Here is a 20,447-nt window from a genome sequence, read left to right as displayed (position 1 = left end):
ATGGCTGCGTCAGGCATAATGTATGCAAGGGGGTGTTCCCATGTAGGGAGGCCCAGAAAAATGGGGCAGTGAAATTTACTAGATTTCATTGCACCATTTTTAGCCTCATTATTAACGCAGGCGTCACAATGACATTCCCGTTGAAAACAATGGGCATCCCTGTGCCTTGCTGCATTAGTCCCACAATTTATGGCGCTAATCCTACAAAGCGTCACATTAGCACCATAAATTCTGAAGCTAATGTGGATACGACCACCATAGTGTGCCGTATTGTAAATACAGCGCACACATGGTGTCATTAGGGGGAGGCAATGAAGCGCTAGAAAAGTGGCTCATCATAAATGATGCGCCACTTTTCAATAAATTTGCCCCTGAGTGTTAGTGCATTCACTCTTCCCTTTCCACCGCATTAAAAGTTGCTTTCCGACAAACCTTTAAATACATATCATGACTCAAAGATCAGAGGAGGTTTTAGGTAAATAATGTCATGAAATAATTATTGTTTACTGTGCTTTAGGGGAAGGTAACAACAGCTCTTTTAAGAACATGTCAAGTTGTAAATTAACATATTAAGAAGTCAGGAAGTAGATCTGCGGAATATCATCATGACTGACATAGATGTTGTGCGTCCAAAAAGTGGGAATAACTCTCCTTTGTGCCTTCGTGAAGAGGTCTGTGTCAAGAGAACTGCAGAGAGTAAGAATAATGCCAGAGACAAAGCGCTAACGGAAGCAAAGCTGTATGGAGAGGCAAATACGTCTTATTCTATGGACATTGTCACGTAGAGAAAAACCTACTGTTGACTCATGCATTCAAGCTGAGTGGTAAATTCATTAAGAAACTCCCAATCCAGCACCAATGCTATGAAGAGAGGGAAGTGGAAAGCACCTTATCTATTGAAATACATTCTCTCTCCGAGGAACGCCCCACATTTGGCTGCTGCTTTGTGCTACTATCAAACCCTTTCACCAGAGTGGTGTGTCCAACATAGGTCTGTGTTAGGCGGGTAGCCTTCCAATACAAAGCACCGAGCTTTGATTTAATTTTCATGTTTTCCCACTTTGTATGTGGGCTGTACAGGGCAGCACACATCCAAAGTTTGGAGACATTTATACAATGTTACAAATTTACACATGCTTTGAGGAAGCACTTTTTGGTGTAGGTACCCGTATGCCAATAGGGGTTTGCATCAAACCCAAAAAGCAGCGCAAAGCCTTAATTTTGCCCAATTTCAAGGCAACTTTCCAAAATAAATCCCAAAAGATGAACCAGTACATAGTGTAAGTAAATCTGAGGTAAGGTGTTGAATAAGGTAAGAGGGTTCCAAGGGTCAATGTGCAAGGATGAGAAAACATGAGTTAAAAGTAAGAGTAATGATCGTACCTGTACTGTGGCACTGGTGTACCCCTTGCTTCACAATTCAGGACAACTTTTCTATCCTCGTTTCCCACGGGAAAAACAATATTGTTGGGCTCCCTGATGAAAACGGGCCCATGGAATGCAATATCACCTGCAAAAAACATATAAAGGCTTGAAAAGGAAGCATCAGACAGTACAACAGCATTGAAAGCACAATCAGGTGGGACGCATCATTGCTAAGACATAAAAAAATGATGGATGGTTATTTAATAAAGCATAACCTAGCAATGGGGATGGATAAATGCTTTGTGGTACGGCTCCAACATTTTTTTCCAGTTGCTTGGTTCCTTCTACTAGGGCATAGGCACACCAAAATCAATTGAATAAAAATGCTAGCAGGGAGTGGGTTTGAAGCCTTTTTTATTCATCAACACGTTGTGCGAAGGTTTCAAATACAGTGCAAGCAAAGGCATGAGGCCATTTGCCCTCTATCAGTTTAAGAATTGTGCCCACAGTTCCCACAGAAAATATATATTGACCTAGATGGAGAAAATATGTTTTGCCACAGGATATCCATGTTGTGCTGCATCTAAGTCATGCATCTTGTATCTCCCCAGATTCTTACACCCTAGCTCCCTGCTGCCTAACATTAGCACTACTAACTCGATTCTACAGTTGAAAACTGCGCTAACACATGAATGGAAACCAATATACTTTGATGTGTAATGTACAGTTCTTAATTTTGCTTTCCTGATTCTGTATGTCTTGAATTCTGTTTTTTGTGTTTTCAAAAATTATAAAAATCAGCGGTCATCAGTGTTTATCCTTTTTAGCTCCAGGTATAATCATGACAGTTGAGTTTGTCCGGTGCTTATAAAGAAATTTGCTTTTATGTTCTTCCTTCCCTGATTCACTCACATTTTTAATTATTCCTATGTCCTTCTCTGCTCCCAACGTCCTTCTTTTTACCCTTTAATTAGATTTGCTCTTTCAAAGTACTTTTCATTATTTTTCTCAACTCCTTGGATGCTAATTTGCAGGTACGCAAACCTTCTTTCCAGCATTAGAATCCCACCCCATGTCACGAATGTGCATGAACAGGGATTCATGCCCATTTTACATACCTTCCTGCTGCTTTGTTCTTCAGACAAATGGCACAGACTTCTTCAAGGAAGATTTTTCTACTATGTGTTATATATAGTTTGGTGCTCTGTGCTCAATTATTTCAAGCCTGTGCCACTGTTTTTTGCCTTAAGATGTGCTGAATTTGAGACAGTGGTTGGCAGTAGGTCACATATTTTCCTATGAGATATTTACAATGTGCAAGAGAGGTAAAAACATACACATCAGAAAGAAGGAGGAAGAAAAAGACAAAAAAGTAGTCACAAAGGAAGGAAGCAGGAACCCGCAAGAGTGAGAAAAGGGAGTAGGGAGACTCAGGAAACTGATTATCAGCCTTGGTATTTGGTGCACTGATGTTTAATTTCACTGGCCTCCGTCTACTGAGCACAGCCTAAGGTACAGCCACTATTTCTTTCACAAACTAAGCAATATTTAAGATACACAGAAATCATGGGGCTAATAAATGTTTTTTCTGCATGGTCTGGGCCTACTCCTGTTCTACCTGTTCACAGGGGAGAAGATTGCTAAGAAATCATTATTATATGCATACTGCTAGCTGCGGCGACAGTACACTGTGCTGCTGTATTAAGAAGCAGTTAAGAAGATTCATCACCTGTAAGATGTCCTGCATCATTTGCATGCTCAGTTCACAATAGCGAGAAATTTATTTTACATTGCTAGGCCATGTCTGATGGAGTTTGTGTTCAGTCGTGGACCTCTGAGTACTGATTTCTACCAATCAAGTGGGTATTTCTCTGCTTTATAAAAGCAGTATGGAGCCTGTGTCCTTGTTGGGTGTTTGTGACAGATGCACAAGGCACTTTACTTCGGGACGTGCACTGTTGTAGTGCATTTCCATCTTCGGGGGGAAAAAAGTGCAGCTCAATATTTTTCTATTAAAGGAGGTCACACTGTGTTGTATTGGTGATTTTGCAATGTTCCAGGCCTTGCTTCAGTACCATATGTTCCAAGGTTGTTTTTGACATGAAAGAAGTAGAAATAATAGCTGAAACTTGACAGTGCTGTAGATTTATCTACGTCAGTGTGTAGTCTCAGGATGGGTCCTACACGTGTTTTACTGAAACTGCATATACATGGAAATTACTAGCTGTACTATCTAAAGCTCACACAGAAATTCATGAAATTATCTGAGCTAGTTGTAAGGTAATGCCTCCCTTGGCATGGTTACCCCCTAACTTTTTGCCTTTTGTTCATGCTATGATTGAAAGTGTAATAGGACCCTCCTAACCAGGCCCCAGCACCAGTGTTCTTACCCTAAACTGTACCTTTGTTCCCACAATTGGCACAGCCCTGGCACACAGATAAGTCCCTTGAACTGGTACCGCTGGTACCAAGAGCCCTGTGGCCAAGGAAGGTCTCTAAGGGCTGCAGCATGTATTATGCCACCCTGGGGACCCCTCACTCAGCACATGCACACTGCCTCACAGCTTGTGTGTGCTGGTGGGGAGAAAATGACTAAGTCGACATGGCACTCCACTCAGAGTTCCATGCCCTTAACCCACTGCCTGTGGCATAGGTAAGTCACCCCTCTAGTCGGCCTTACAGCCCTAAGGCAGGGCACACTACACCATAGGCGAGGGCATAGTTGCATGAGCACTATGCCCCTACAGTGTGTAAGCCAAACCTTAGGCATTGTAAGTGCAGGGTAGCCATAAAGAGTATATTGTCTGAGAGTTTGTCAAACATGAACTCCACAGTTCCATAATGGCTACACTGAAATCTGGTAAGTTTGGTATCAAACTTCTCAGCACAATAAATCCACACTGATGCCAGTGTGGGATTTATTGAAATACAGACAGAGGACATCTTAGAGATGTCCCCTTCATACCAGTTCTTGGGCTGACCAGTTCCTGCCAGCCTGACACAAGCAGACAGGTTTCTGGCCATATGAGGTGAGTGCCTTTGTCACTCTGGGGCCAGGAACAAAGCCTGCACTGGGTGGAGATGTTTCTCACCTCCCCCTGCAGGAACTGTAACACCTGGCAGTGAGCCTCAAAGGCTCATGCCTGTTGTTAAAGCACCGCAGGGCATCCCAGCTAGTGGAGATGCCCGGCCCTCCGGACACAGCCCCCACTTTTGGGGGCAAGTCTGGAGGAGAGAATGAAAAAACAAGGAGGAGTCACCCACCAGTCTGGACAGCCCCTAAAGTGTACTGAGCTGAGGTGACCCCTGCCTTAAGAAATCCTCCATCTTGGTTTTGGAGGATCTCCCCAGTAGGAATAGGGATGTTTCCCCTCCCCTCAGGGAGGTGGGAAAAAGAGGGTGAAGCCACCCTCCAGGACAGTAGCCATTGGCTACTTCCCCCCAGTCCTAAACACACCCCTAAATTGAGTATTTAGGGGCAACCCTGAACCCAGGAAATCAGATTCCTGCAACCTTACGAAAGAAGAAGGACTGCTGACCTGAAAGCCCTGCAGAGACAATTGAGACAACAACTGACTTGGCCACAGCCCTACTAGCCTGTCTCCAAACTCAAAGAACGTGCACAGCAACGCATCCAGCGGGACCAGCAACCTCTGAGGACTCAGAGGACTGACCTGCACCTAAAGGACCAAGAACCTCCTGGGGACAGCAGCTCTGTCCAGAAAAGAACAACGAAGCAAGTAACTTTAAAGAGACTCTAACTTCCCGCCAGAAGCATGAGTCTTCACACTCGGCACCCGATGTCCGCGGCTCCAGTTCAGGCAACCAACACTGCTGAGAGGACTCCCAGGTGACTCCAACGACATGGACACCATGAGTCGACCTCTCTGCACCCCCTCAGTGACGCCTGCAGAGAGGATCCCCCTGACCGCGACTGCCTGGCAACAAAGGAACCCAATGCCTTGCACCAGCAGCCCCCAGGATCGAGAGGAACCACCTACCAGTGCAGGAGTGACTAACAGGCAGCCCTTATCCTAGCCCAGTCAGTGGCTGGCCAGAGAAGCCCCCCTGTGCCCTACCTGCATCGTCAGAGTGACCCCCGGGTCCCTCCATTGTTTTCTACGGCACACCTGGTACCTACTTTGCACACTGCACCCAGGCCCCCCATGTGCCACTGAGGGTGTGTTTTGTGTGCTTCTGTGTGTGTGTCCCTGTGCTCTCCAAACCCCCCTGGTCTGCTCCCCAAGGACGCAGGTACTTACCTGCTAGCAGACTGGAACCGGAGCACCCCTGTTCTCCATAGGTGCCTTTGCTGTTTGGGACCTCCTTTGACCTCTGCACCTGATCTGCCCTGTGTTGCTGGTGCTGTGGCTTTGGGGTTGCCTAGAACCCCCAATGGTGGGCTGCCTATGCCCAGGAGACTGAACTTGTAAGTGCTTTACTTACCTGAAAAACTTAATATTAGTTACCTCCCCAGGAACTGTTGATTTTTGCAGTGTCCACTTTTAAAATAGCTTATTGCCATGTGCACTACTGTTTTAAATCAAAGTTCTATACTTACCTTTGTGAAGTACCTTACAGTTTATGTACTTACCTAAAATTTGAATCTTGAGGTTCTAAAAATAAATTAAGAAAATATATTTTTCTATATAAAAACCTATTGGCCTGGAGTTAAGTCCTTTGAGTGTGTGTTCTCATTCATTGCCTGTGTGTGTACAACAAATGCTTAACACTACCCTCTGATAAGCCTACTGCTCGACATCACTACCACAAAATAGAGCATTAGTATTATCTAATTTTGACACTATCAACCTCTAAGGGGAACCCCCTGGACTCTGTGCACACTCTCTCACTTTGAGATAGTACATACAGAGCCAACATCCTACACTAATATATGCACTAAATGCAGAATAATTTCACCAAAACATCTCCTGAAACCCCATACATGGCTCATCAGCACTGAACATATTCTTGTTATGGTCCCTGGTCCTTCTTACATGCATGTATTTTAGACCATCACAATGTAAACCTCAGAATAGGAGTGTCAGGAATGCTGTGTTATGCAAGACATTGATTCTGGAAGCATACATAGGTATAGAGATATTTGCTTACAGCCCTGAAGGCAGAGCTTTAAAAAAACAAAGTTGTAAGCTCTATTTTGCTCTCAAAGACAGATGATGGAATCATCGATTTGGACCTTCACCTACACTGAAACACTGCATAGAGTTCAGATGTGAACTTTCCGCTTACTATGCAGCAGCAAAAAAAACTACTGCACCCTGTCCTAAAAAGTACCCAACCCCCCCCACCCCAAACCCTAAAACCTACCATACCCGGTGCTAAAAAATAACCGGCCCTGTCCTAAAAAGTAGCCTGTACCCACCCTGCTCTGAAACCTAAAATCTATGCCACCCTGACCTAAAAACCTCCCCTACCTCCTGCCACATCCTGAACTCTATAACAAACCCTGTCCTAAAAAATACAGCGCCCCTTCCTAAAGCTACTCTGACCCCCTGAACTCACCCTGAACCCTAAAAAATACCCTGTCCTGTCGTAAAAGCTACCCCAAATCCCTGCCCCCACCCTAAACCCTAAAACCTACCCTGCCCTAAAAACTACCACACTCCGTCCTAAAAAGTACCCTCGCCCCCTGCCCTAAACCCTACTCTTCCCTGTCCTAAAAATTACCTAACTTTTAAACCCTAATACTTACCAGGTCCTAAAATCCACCCCACCCTGTCCTAAAAACTGCCCCGGCCCTCCTGCCTCCCCCTGAGCCCTAAAACCTACCCCACCCTGTCCTAAAAACTTCCCAACCTCCGCCCCACCCTAAAACCTACTCTATCTAAAAACTACAGCACCTTGTCCTATAAGTACCCGGACCCCCGCCCTAAACCCTAAAACCTACCCACCCTGTTGTAAAAACTATCCCACCCTGTCCTAAAAACTGCCCCAAATGCTGCCCCTCCCTGAATTCTAAACCTACCCCACCCTGTCCTAAAAACTACCTCAATGCCCTGCCCTGAACTCTAAAACCTACCTGTCCTTAAAAATCCCCCCACCTGCCCCAGCCCCACTTATCCGGCCACCGCTTTCTTCTCCCAGCTGTACCGATTGTGTCCTTGAACCATGCAATGTATGGTGCATTAAACACACATTTGTGTGGTTCACACAGGTGTGGTTCAGGCATGCGTGGTAACACCTGCATGTCTACGTTACATGTTGCTCCGCCCGCGTAGATAAGGCCATTTCCCTGTTCAGAACGCCTACCTGGTCTATATTAGCTAGGTATGCACCTTAGCCTGACACAAATAATTTGACAGCAACAGAGGAATGACATTAAATCAGTTAGTCGCCCTCCATAGGAGACTTCAACACTTTGTTTTATAATCAACTACTACAGGAACATTAATACTATTATTAATGCTACTATGGTCAAGTACCCACTGACCCCATTCTGGATCACTTATAAAAACAAATCAATTTGAGGCAACGCATCCTCATATGCCATTCCAAAATAAGCAGGGAATGTTAATTGTTTGCTACACTTGTTAAGGTACTACCTGTAGAAGAGTGTACCACATGGGGAACAATCTTTGTGAGTAGCTATACATCGACACATGGCAGACGGTTGTTAGCAGTTTAAACAAATACAGAATGAGCATTTGGTGGTCTCCAGTTGGCTTACACAACATAACCCAAAGGGTATAAAGCCCTGGACTATTTTCACTATGGATTATGGAGATCTTACAAGAAGAACCGGAGGCACTAATATATATTGAGAACATCTATATTACACATGAAAACATGACTGAACACCTGGATACGGTGGACAGGACAGTGACACTTTTAGCCAAACAAATATAAACTGCTTGAACTCGACTGTGCCATCACCATGTGTGGCACATACACATGTACTGCTATAAATATATGTCCATCACCCCTAGAAAAGGCCTCCTGTGTCCAGGTGGTGGGGTATATTAAGATTGTAGACATGTAAGTACAAACGTCTATGTCTCTGTAGTGACTTTTCCATTAAAGTACACTATAGGTGATTGACGGTCCATGGGATAAGATGGAACTTGCACCCAGGAAGACTCGGGCCGCTAGCTTCATTATAGTAATACCTAGATATGTTGAGTTTGGTGTCAATGTGCCTTCTCTCCCCTGACAGGTATCTGGTTTAGAGGGAAGGCTGGAATGCATCCAGGGGGCACCTTAGAGGTTCACTACCTGGTTACCAGAACTTCATTGTACTCTGGCTGATCAGCCCACACTTTCCTGAGCCTCCTGCCACCAAAGACAGGAACTTTTCCAGGAGTCAGGGCAATGGCCTGGACAGGGAGGAGGTGACACCTCCCTCCCAAGAAGGTTAGTGAAGTGCACATCAAGATTGTGAGCTTCAAAGAGCACAACACCTGTGATATGCAAGCAGGCTGTCCCCAGAGAAGGACAAAGCCATCATCCTACCACCAGGAATATTTGCACACAGGGAGGTGGGAAAGTTATTTAGTCCCTGAGTGGCTTGATAAATCTAACTTAGTAGTTGCTCCCCCTTGCACTGACTTGCAGTGCACAAGGGAAGTAAAATTACTTGATATATATAAAGTTAAGTTCTTTAAGCTCTGCATAAAGCAATGCAGTTTCCTGTGGGGCAGGAATTGCAACCTCATTCTTCTCCCACACAGCAAAAAGGAATTATCTGTGCTTCTTGTGATGAATTGTCTTGCTTGGGAAAAGGTCTCACATCAAATTTTCAAGTCCAACAGAAATTATTGCTATTCCTTATGCTATCAAAATCTTTCTGGATGACATCATAATTCCTCGCCCTTCTGCTAATTCATTGGACATAAATGCTGTCAAACAATTAATACACATTTTGAATATATGTGCCATGCTGGGCAATGAAGATCCCCATTTAAACACAGAAAATGTTTAGGCACTTTTTTGTTTTTATTTTATAGTCATCATTTCATTCATCATCTAACATCACTAGAGATATTTATAAATAAAAATAGCTGAAGCATTATCGAAGCTCGCCATAAATAGTCCCAAGTATTTCCACAGAAGTTGTCACTATTTTTAGGATGATGCCAGGGCATATCAGTTTGCTTTTTATTTTTCCCAAGAACCAGAAACAATGAAAGCTTTCCTGATCCTGAATCACAGGTTTCTTTTTTCCAAATAGTTTATTCATTCATTAGTATTGCAAGGAATCTCACACTGGGAATGAAATATAAATAAAACGTGTACAGGTAGTAAAGATATTCCTAAATAAGACAGTGCAGCAGAACATAGATTTGCATCTTTGTCAAATCTAAAGACACAATCAATTGCAAAAATTAATTTGACACAATTTACAGGTTTGAAATTGAAAGAAATTATTACTGATAGTGATTTAAATGAAATGGTGTGGAATGGAAGATATAGACCCTCATTATGAACACGGCGGTCCAAACCGTGCCGCCGGCGGTGGCGATAAAAACCACCAACAGAGGAGCGGTCCGGACCACCAAAGTATGAATCAACTGAAACATAGGCATCCTGAAAACCACCCACCGCCAGTAGAGGAGTGCTGACGACGATGGCAGAGTCCGCACACAGGCCGATGGAAAGGCCCAACCCGCCCATCAAATAATGAACCACTAGACCGCCGTCAGTTCCGGGGAGGGAACCACCGCCACGCAAAGCCAGACGGAAGAAAACCTAATATAAGGAAACATTCACCAGAGGCCCACACAATGCGCCGAAGCAGACATGGATAGAGAGCTGCAGATCATGCCAGCCCTGCTCCTTGCCATATACCTCCACGACCGAGACCGCCAACGAAGACAACGACGGTAAGTACTGCAGCCTACAACAGAAGGGAGGAAAGGGCACAGTTACATACCCAGCCACTCCACCCACCCTGCAACGCTCCCACAACCCTTCACGGAAGCACAACCCATACACCCCACAGCAAGAGGTATTTACCCGACACAAGGCAAATCCAACCTGACCATAGTACATATAAATGCCCCACACCCACAAACAATGAAACGAGAGAGCAGGGTTCAAGAGTGTGCCACCAAAACACAGGCCACACATAAATATTTATGCAGCTCACAGAGCTAACTATTCACAACAAGGCCAATGGCCAGTCCATAGTGCCAGACATGTTTGGGCTGCAATGGCCCCAACCTGACTCCCAAAAGTGCACAGTACTCCACCTAATGGGGCAACAATAGGACATCCAGGCACCTCAGGGAACAGGGGCAGGGGGTGGTGGAGGTGGGGATTTGCGACAGGGGTGGGGCTTGGACTTGCATTCAGAAGGTGGAGGGGTTTTGGGTTTGGCCTTGGAAGGTGGGGGGGTGCTTTGACCGAGTGGAGCCAGATGGACTTGGCTCTGCACGGGGCCTCTTCCTCTCTGGGGAAGGGGCACAGGAATGTGAAGGGCGGACAGGGGCGGGCTGTGAAGTGGAAGGAGTAGAAAGGACAAGGAGGTAGGCACGCTTAGGGACAAGACAGGGTGGGCCAGTGGGTTGGAAGAGGTCAGCACGGGAGAGGAAATGTTTTTTTGGAGCAATTGTGTTGGGCCTGGAAGAGGGCATGGGAGTGGAGGCAGAGGGTGTGGACGTAAGTGGTGTAGGGGTGCGTGCTGTGGGTGCAGGTGACTGGACAGTATGCTGAGGTGTGGTGGATGTGTGATGGGTGGGTGTCTTGGTGCCTTTGTGTGTTTTTGGAGGAGGGGGGGTGGACACAGTGGGAGAAGAGAGGCTGCCAGTGTGGATGTATTTGTGTGGGTGTCTGCACGTCTGGTGAGTGTGCTGCATGTGTCAACTACAGTAGTTGTGGTGAGTGCAGGTGTTTTGTCTGGGTTGCATATATGGATGTCTGCTATTGTGGTGAGTGCAGGAATAGGCTCAGCAACAGTGACTGAAGGTGCAGTGCCTGGGGGTATGCATGTAGAGGGGACAGACAGAGTGGCGGAAGAGGTGGGCACACTAGGGGAAGTGGATGTTGATGTCTGTGCATTTGTATGTTGGCTGTGTGAATGCTTGTGGTGGGAGGTGTGGTGCTTGTGTTTAGAAGTGTGCTTTTGTGTGTTGAGGTGCTAGACTGCGTGTCAGATTGTGTGCTTTGGAGGGGTGAAGGGAGTGGGGTGCTGGAAGGGGTAGAGGAGGTGGGAGGGGGGACAGAATGACCAGGGAAACTGGCTGCCATCCAATAGGAGGCCAGAGCCTGAGAAGGTCTTTGTAGGCCAGACACAGCACCATGAATGCCATCCAGATAGATAGGCATTGGTCTGCTGTATCTCTGATGCTAGCCCCTGGATGGCATTGATGATGGTTGTCTGCCCTACAGAGATGGTTCTCAGGAGGTCAATAGCCTCCTCTGTGGGGCAGCAGGGCTGACTGGGGCAGGGGAGGAGGTGCCTGGGGTGAAGGAGACGCCCACCCTTCTGTGTAAGTGGTCACGGGCAACTCAGTGGGGTGCAAATGGAAGGGCAGTGATGGCATGGGGGTGGCAGAAGATGATACTGTAGGGGTGTGCTCACTAGGGTCCGCCACTGCCAGGGAGCCCCCATCGGAGGAGGTATCGGAGTCACTACTTCCAGTGGTAGTTTCCTCCCCACGGTACTCCCCTCGCCCTCCAACCCACTGGTCCCCTTGGTGTCGGATGACTTTGCCTCTGAGGATCCGTGGGCCGCTGCATCCCCACTCGCCGGTGCCTCAGCTCCCTCACCAGATGATGCTGATGTACACAAACAACACAAGAGAACAGGGATGGGGAGACAAAACAGGAGAGACACTTGTAAATAGCTGAAAGGAGTTACGGCCAGACATACACCCACCCGGAAGACCCCCCAAACAGGCAGCCCCTTCCACTATGCCCATGGCCATGCCCCTGACTAGTGACCAGAACCCTGCTCTACACCCATTCCCTGAACTACCTAAGGACCCGACGTGTAGGAGACCTAACCCAAATACCCCTACACCCTACGGGGGCCATCATGTAGATGGAATACAGTTAGAATCCCTGCAACTAAGCAGCATAAACCCTAATGCACACACAGGCATCCATCACGGGTTAAGATTGCGATATGTGTACTCACCCGCTTGTGACTGCTGTGCAGCCTTCAAGCGCCCATCCAGGTCTGGGTATGCCACTGCCAGGATGCATAGCATGAGGGGGGTCAGTGCCCGACAGGCACCCCTTCCACGTTGGGAGGACTTCCCCAGCTGGGTTTCACAGATTTTTTGCCCCCAGCACCGCAGGTCCTCCCACCTCTTCCTGCAGTGGGTGCTCTGCCAGTTGAAGACCCCCAGGGTCCGCACCTCCTTGGCAATGGCATGCCAAAGTGCCGTCTTCTGGTGGGTGCTGACCTAAAAGGGAGACACAGAAATGTAACACAGAGGTCAGGCACTTGGAAATTATGTACAGCTGGCTATACGTCACTATGGGACGGGCAGTACTAACAGACTTACAGGACATACGCATGCAGCATGGCATGAACCATGGCCCATGCAGGGTCAGAGGTGCACACATATGTACTTCCAATGCCATCCATTACACACAACCATTGCCCCCAAACCCGTGACTCACCTGTACCTCTGGCCGTTTGTAGAGCTTGGCGTACAGGGGCAGGACCCCAGCCTCTCCAATTCCTTCTGGATGAAGGCCGGGTCCCTTTCCCCAGCAACACGAGCCACTTCCATGACCAGAGGCAGGATACAGCAGTACACTAAGTGGAGTACCTGCTCGCACGAGATCAGGGAGTCAAGTGAAGTTGTGGTGACGAATTTACATACGTACCGTGGTGGTGTGCACCATCACCGCCGGCGACAATCATGATATGCCTGGATTCCCCATTGGCATCCATGTTAACCAATGACTGTGCGAATGGCGATAAACGCCACCTTCTGCTGTTACGTCAACCGCTAGCAATATGAGGTCACTTCCACAATGCCAATTCTAGATTACAGGAGGCAGACATTTTGGCCTTAAATGTACATTAATAAAAATGATGGTGGTCATTCCAACCCTGGCGGTCCATGACCGCAGGGTTGGAGGACCGCGGGAGCACCGCCGACAGGCCGGCGGTGCTCCAATGGGCATTCCGACCGCGGCGGTAAAGCCGCGGTCGGACCGGCAACACTGGCGGTCACCCGCCAGTGTACCGCCGCCCATTGGAATCCTCCAAGGCGGCGCAGCTAGCTGCGCCGCCGAGGGGATTCCGACCCCCCCTACCGCCATCCAGTTCCCGGCGGTCCGCCCGCTGGGAACCGGATGGCGGTAGGGGGGGTCGTGGGGCCCCTGGGGGCCCCTGCAGTGCCCATGCCACTGGCATGGGCACTGCAGGGGCCCCCGTAAGAGGGCCCCTAAATGTATTTCACTGTCTGCTGCGCAGACAGTGAAATACGCAACGGGTGCAACTGCACCCGTCGCACAGCTTTCACTCCGCCGGCTCGATTCCGAGCCGGCTTCATCGTGGAAGCCTCTTTCCTGCTGGGCTGGCGGGCGGCCTGAAGGCGGCCGCCCGCCAGCCCAGCGGGAATGTCAGAATTACCGCCGCGGTCTTTCGACCGCGGAACGGTAACCTGACGGCGGGACTTTGGCGGGCGGCCTCCGCCGCCCGCCAAGGTCAGAATGAGGGCCTATATCTGCACAATGCAGGACCTATTGTTCACCTAACACACCTATGCATGTGACCATTACAAATACCACACATAACAAACCCTGTTCACTCATTATGGTCTAGATGGAATTCTGTCAAACAGATTTTACTTTTGAGTCCCTACAATCAAGTCAGCAGTGCACAATGAATGACAACGTGTGCCTATGTATGTGTGTTCCTCACACGTGTTTCAAATCCCTCCTAGGTACCGACCCTTGTGCTGAGGAAGGGCCCCATCGGTGTACAGACCACTTGTTGATTTGCGGACCATGGTGGAGCGTCGCATCATAATCAATTAAAGACTCACCAATGCAATTATTGTCAAACTTTGTGTATTACTGGATCCTGCACTGACTCCAGCAAATCGTAATCAGCATGCCATCCCAACTGAAGTGCAGGTGCTCTCTGCACTCCATTTCCTGGCCACGGGCTCCTTTCAAGTGACAGTGGGCAGGGGGGAAGGATTTTCACAGCCAATGTTCAGCATGATACTGACAAGATTTCTAAATGCATTTGCATGACACCTGCAGTCCTATGTGAGGTTTCCCCAAAGTACTGACCTTCCTGCCATCAAATCTGACTTCAATGCGTTTGCAAACATACCCCATGTGATAGGTGCCATTGATGGCACCAACATACCTATAACACCCCCAAGAGTCAGTGAACAGGTGTACAGAAACAGAAAGAACTTTCACTCCATGAACATCCAATTGGTATGTACTGCAGACCAGTACATCTCACATGTGAATGCCATGTTCCCCGGTTCAGTCCATGATTCCTTTGTGCTGTGGAACAGTAGTGTGCCACACAAGATGAAACAACTGCAAGAGGACAGAGGGTGGATCATAGGTAGGTGTTTCTGTCAGTAACTGCCAGCTAGCAGACAGCCAGCCTGTCTGACTCAGAGGCTTGACAATGACTGTTGTGTTTAGCACCTTTTTCTAGGTGATTCTGGCTATCCCAACTTGTGTTGGCTCCTGACACCAGTGAGGAATCCTGGGTCAGATGCAGAGAGGAATTACAATGAGGCCCATGGACGTACTAGGAGGGTGATGGAGCGCACAATAGGTCTCCTGAAGGCTAGATTTTGTTGTCTACATATATCTGGAGGTTCCCTGGCCTGTGGGCCTGAAAAGGTGTGTAGAATAGTGCTGGCCTGCTGCATGCTGCACAACGTGGCAGTGAGAAATTCTATCCCCCTCTTGGAGGTGGATGGTGCTGTATATCCTGACCAGCTTCCTCAGAGAGGGGAGGAGAGTGATGGTGATGATGAGGAAGGATAAGATGTCAATTCCAGGACCCAGCTGATACAACTCTATGTAACTACAATATGTGTGACTAAGGGCTGACAATGTTGTTTGTGAAACATACTGTCAGTGTGGTTTGTCATCTAAGAGGGGTTTGAATCTACTATTTGCAACTGGGTCCAGGTCTGCATGGTACCAAATACAATTTAGTGGTTCATTTTTTGACACCATTTAAGCACACAGGTGTTCTTTCATGCTACGCATTACAAATAAAGTAATCAGCCAGTTGCATCCATACTTTACTTTGTTCACACATTATGACAGGGGACAGTGTTACAAGTGTGATATGTGTTTTATTTGGGGCACGGATTGACCATGACCAACTGCAATTACAGTGATGGCAGTTGGTCATGGGTGGTTGTCCTCAATGCCAACATGGTGGCAGCCTTGTTGTAAGTATTGATGGGTCCATCAATTCCTTCAATGCTTACATGAGTTCTTGTTGATTATTAGCACTGTTTGATGGTTGATTGTGTGGGTTGGTTGGTGGGCAGATAGTTGCAGAGTCACTTCTTTGAGGGGGCCTTGTTTTTGGCAGGGGTTCCAGTCCCATATCTTGGCTTGATGGTCCGTTTGGGCACCTGCTGTTGACCTAGAGGGGATGACATGCTTGCTCCTTATGTTTCCTCTGAGGGTAGTTCATGGAATGGTGTTGCTGATGCTGTCATTGTCCGGTCTGTCTCCTGTGCTGTAGTGGGGGCTTCCTGTCCTGTGTGGGTCTCAGACTGGGTTTGTACCAGCTGCAGCAGAGATCCTGCTATGCTGGCCATTGTGGTGTTGTGCAGTTTCCACTGCTCCATGGCCTCTTGGTGGTGTTCCTGCTGCATAATCTGACTATGCTCCATGGTGGATACTATCTGGGTTAATCTGTCATGGGTATGCTGGTAGGCCCCCATAACCACAGAGATTACATCCTGGGCTGCAGCATCCATCCTGTGGCCTCCCTCCTGGGCCAGTGATGCCCTCCCACCGGGCCTAGCCCCCTGTGTCTGTGTCCCCAGCACAGGTCTGGCAGTCCCACTTGTACTGGGGCCATTGTCTTCCTGTCTGTTGGTAGGGAGTGACTGTGGCCTCTGTACTTGTGTTCCACCAGTCTGTGGCCTGGATACACTGTGTGGGGACGGTTGCCCTGGACTGATGTTTTTGCCTCAGTGGTAGGGGTGTCAGGGTGGGGGGTGGGGCTGCTAGATGGGTATCCCAGGTTTCCTGGGTGGGGCTGCTAGATGGTGACAGTCCAGGACTGTGTGAGGGGGCAGCCTGCTCATCAGTGTTCAGGGATCCATCCCCAGTGTCCTGTGAGGTGCCTCTGTCTCCCTGGGGGGCACTGCCACTCCTTGTCCTGTCCGTCAGGGTGGCATGGGTGGTGGTGCCTGTTGGGGGGAAATGGATATGTCTGTTACAAATGCATGATCAGATGGGGTGCACAGGGCTAGGCTGTTTTGTGCAGGTGTTACATTTTGGGGCCATGCATTGGCAAATGTGAGGTTTGTACTGCATTTTACTTAGGATGTGGAGTTGCATTGTGGGTGGTGTAGTGCCATTGTGAATCCTTGCAGTGGTGGTTGGCTGTGCACAGTGGGAGGGATATTGCCATGTTAGTGGGTTTGTGGGCATGCAGGGGGACTGAATGCGGTGATTGTGGCCTGGGTGGGATAGTGGTCCTGGTGGGTGTTGGAGGGGTGGGGTGGTGCATGCATTCCAGGTGTGATGTAAATGGGGTAAATGTAGATGACTTACCCGAGTCCATTCCTCCAGTGAGTCCAGTGAGTCCCTCATGGTGCAGGATGGCCAGTACCTTTTCCTCCCAGTCTGTGTATTAGGGTGGTGTTGGTGGTGGTCCTCCCCCAGTCTTCTGGACTGCAATGTGGTGCCTGGATGCCATGGCCCTAACCTTCCCCCGCAGGTCATTCAATCCCTTGCAGATGTCATCCCTGGTGCGTGGATGGTGTCCCACTGCATTGACCTGTTGACAATAGTCTGCCATAGCTCCATCTTCCTGGCAATGGGTGTGTGCTGCACCTGAGCCCCGAATATTTGTGGCTCCACCTTCAGGATCTCATCCACCATGGTCCTTAGCTCTCTTTCTGTCAAGCGTGGATGTGTTGGGGGGTGACATGGTGGGTGTGGTGAATGGTGTTGTGGTTGGAATTGCGGTGAGGGTGCTCTTCTGTGGGTCGGTGTGAGTCTCGTGTATAGTGGCATTCGGTGTCTGCTTCTGGCGCTCTCTGTATTCATTGGCCTAGTTTTGTTGCAAAGGATTGTGGGGTGTGTCTGTGAGTGTTTTGTGGTGCGGTGGATGTGTGTCAGGTGTGTGGGTTTCTAGCTTATCCAATGTGTTCGACTTCCACTGACCGCCAAGGTGATTTGTGCATCATTATTTGGAGGGCGGGATGTGGGTGTGCTCGGCGGTGGCGGGATGGAAGGTCCAGCATTTCCACCAACAGGGTCCTGGCGGTGACTGGTGAACTGGTGATTTTTGACAGATTCAGGATTTTGGTTCTTTATATGGCAGGTTTCTATTCACCACCAATGCCGGTCTTCTGTTCACAGCTGCCACGGCGGTCGGCGGTGTTTACAGCCGTGTTCATAATGACCGCATAATGTTTGGTTCAAATATAATACCGTTATGCCAAAAGGTACTGATGTGTGTTTTCACAGGTTTTTGATCCAAACCCAATATAACATATAGGCACTGATCATGACTTCGGCAGTCTATTCCGTAGAGAACCAAAGTGACCACCATATTATGGCTGCTGGCTGCTCTCCGCCACTATTTGGGGGGGAAGTGTCCAGCAGCCATACTGGCGGTCAGCGGTCTGGTGGAGCTTGCTCCGCCGCCACCATCACGTCACCACAACTCCGTCTGCTGTATTACAGCATTTTAAATGGCGTGGCGGTGTTGAGTTGGTGGGGTACTGGCAGCGGAGCAAGTGCACTGGACCCCGTTCCCTCCCGGACGACCATCAGGTAAGTTAATTGTCCAACATGGGGTGGGGTTGAGTGTTGTGTGCACAAATGTGTGTGTGTGTGTGTGAATGGAGGGGTGTGTGTGCGATTGTGTGCGTGTGTGTGCAAGTGTGTGTGGGCTTCTGTGAATGTGTGTATGCGGGGGTGGAGGGAGTATGTGTGCGTGTATGTCGGGGTGGGGGTGGTGTTGTGTCCGAGTGTGCATGTGTGTGTAAACGAGTGACAGTAGATGTGTGCGTGTATGTATGTAAGTGTGGTGTGTGCGTGTGTGGATCGGCGGTCAGTACAGGGATCAGGCGGGGGTCAGTACAGGGACTAGGGGGAGGGAGGTGTTGCTGTTTGGGGGGGCTTCTGATGGGATCAGGATATGGGGGCTCCTACACGAAGGGGGTTGGGAAGTCCTATTGTAGTGAAAGGAATTAGTATTCCTGTCACCAGTATCCTTACCACCAGGGATTTGGGGGCTGGGCTGCCACCAAGGTGTCCCTGGCTCAAAGGATACTCATTATACCACGGGCAGTGGTAGGTGGACCACCGGGTTGAAGGTGGTCAACCTTCGGCCAGACTGTCCCACCCCTCTGGCAGTACAGGAAGTAAACTGGCTGTGATGCAGCCAGTTTACCTCCACAGTCATTATTTGGTGGTCCTGCACCACCACCCTGTTGGCAGTCTGACGGCAACCACAGGCATGGTGGGGCTGGACCACCAAGGTCATAATGACCACCATATTAGTCTGCTATCAATGTAACTATATACAGTCTTGATAAATTGTGCCAAACAAGGCTGTTTTCTATGCAGTGAAAGAAAACCTGTCAAAGTTTAGTGAAGAAATAGATTTAAGGGATTTCTTCAAGGACCATATCCCATGAAAAATAAAACATTTATATATACTATTATATTCGCTGATATAAATGAAGAGCATGTATACTTTGAAAATGAAGATACAGAAAGGATTAACAACACTGACAAGGAAATACGGCAAAGCATGTTTACAATTATCAAGAATGGTTTTCAAACTCTTGCAAAATGCATGCACGCCACCTCAACCATTATTTCTTCCACTCTTAAGCATTTAAAGGAAGATTTGAATCTCTTGATGCAAGAGCAAGCTTGGATATAAGTAATAACACAATTAAACTGGGCATGAGAAATTCTGAAAATAAAGTGCCATGACACTAAAAAATGATTTAGCCTTTACAATTTTACCTCAAGAGAACTAATGAAAAATATATTGTTCATTTGTTTACTCAACAAACCAGAGAGCCCATTATGTTGTGTAGCAAAACACCTGTTTCGTATGTGGCCCCTGCATGGAACTATGTTCTTGTGAATCACTGATTTTCAGGAACACATATCCTTAGGTTGGCGTGAAAAAAAACCAATACGTTTCTTCAACACTTCTGAAAACTCCCTTTTGAATTCAGATTTTGGACAAAGGACAGTCTCACATTCATTAACAGGTCTGCATGCACCAACCGTGTAGGGCACTGCCTCCTTTGAAATTCTATCATTTTGCACAGATCTTGTAACCCTTGGAAACCAGCCCTTACTTGTAAACTCAGATAGACAGAAAGTCCTTTGTTTTATGTAGAAGACAATCAGCATCTTACAATACCCCTGAAGGGAATTATCTCCTTCCAAATCAATTCTTTTTAGTTTCATAATTGTCAAAAACATGCATGCTTAGGTTGGTGTGAAAAAAACACAATACTTTTCTTCAGCATATCTGAAAATATTCTTTCAAGTTCAGATGTTGGGCAAAGGACCATACAACATTCATCAGCACATCTGCATGTGCCACCCAATAGAACCTTTGTGTTTCTATCAATTTCAACAGCTCTTGTAACCTTTAGTGGATTACTGGTAAGGGCAGGTAAGTACCTACCCTTAGCAAAAGGACCCTAAGCTCCACTTAGGTCCAGTTAGGCCTCAATACATTAAACCCAGCTAAACACTTTGTAGCTTGGCAACGAGCAACAAGGCTTAACTTAGGAGACAAGTTTGTAAACATTTAAAAATCACAAAACAGTAAATAAGTAAAACACAAAACACAATAAAAATCCAACATCAATTTATAAAAATAGGTTATATTTTTGTCTTTAAAAGGACACCAAAATGATTAAAATCGGAGAACAGGAACTGGAGAT

The 20,447-nt window shown here is 47.7% G+C and overlaps 1 protein-coding gene across 1 annotated transcript in view; it reads right to left on the bottom strand.

Annotated features, from left to right (window-relative positions):
• The window catches only part of LOC138258999 (contactin-3-like), a 1,120,386-nt gene that overhangs the window by 754,094 nt on the left and 345,845 nt on the right, over window positions 1-20,447 (bottom strand). The window contains exon 3 of the mRNA XM_069206372.1: window positions 1,384-1,510. Within this exon, the coding sequence (XP_069062473.1) occupies window positions 1,384-1,510 (127 nt within the window). The remainder of the gene's footprint in view (window positions 1-1,383; window positions 1,511-20,447) is intronic.

This window comes from Pleurodeles waltl, chromosome 9 (assembly GCF_031143425.1).
Source record: "Pleurodeles waltl isolate 20211129_DDA chromosome 9, aPleWal1.hap1.20221129, whole genome shotgun sequence".
Lineage (NCBI taxonomy): Eukaryota > Metazoa > Chordata > Amphibia > Caudata > Salamandridae > Pleurodeles > Pleurodeles waltl.
This window is presented reverse-complemented; position numbering and strand designations above follow the sequence as displayed.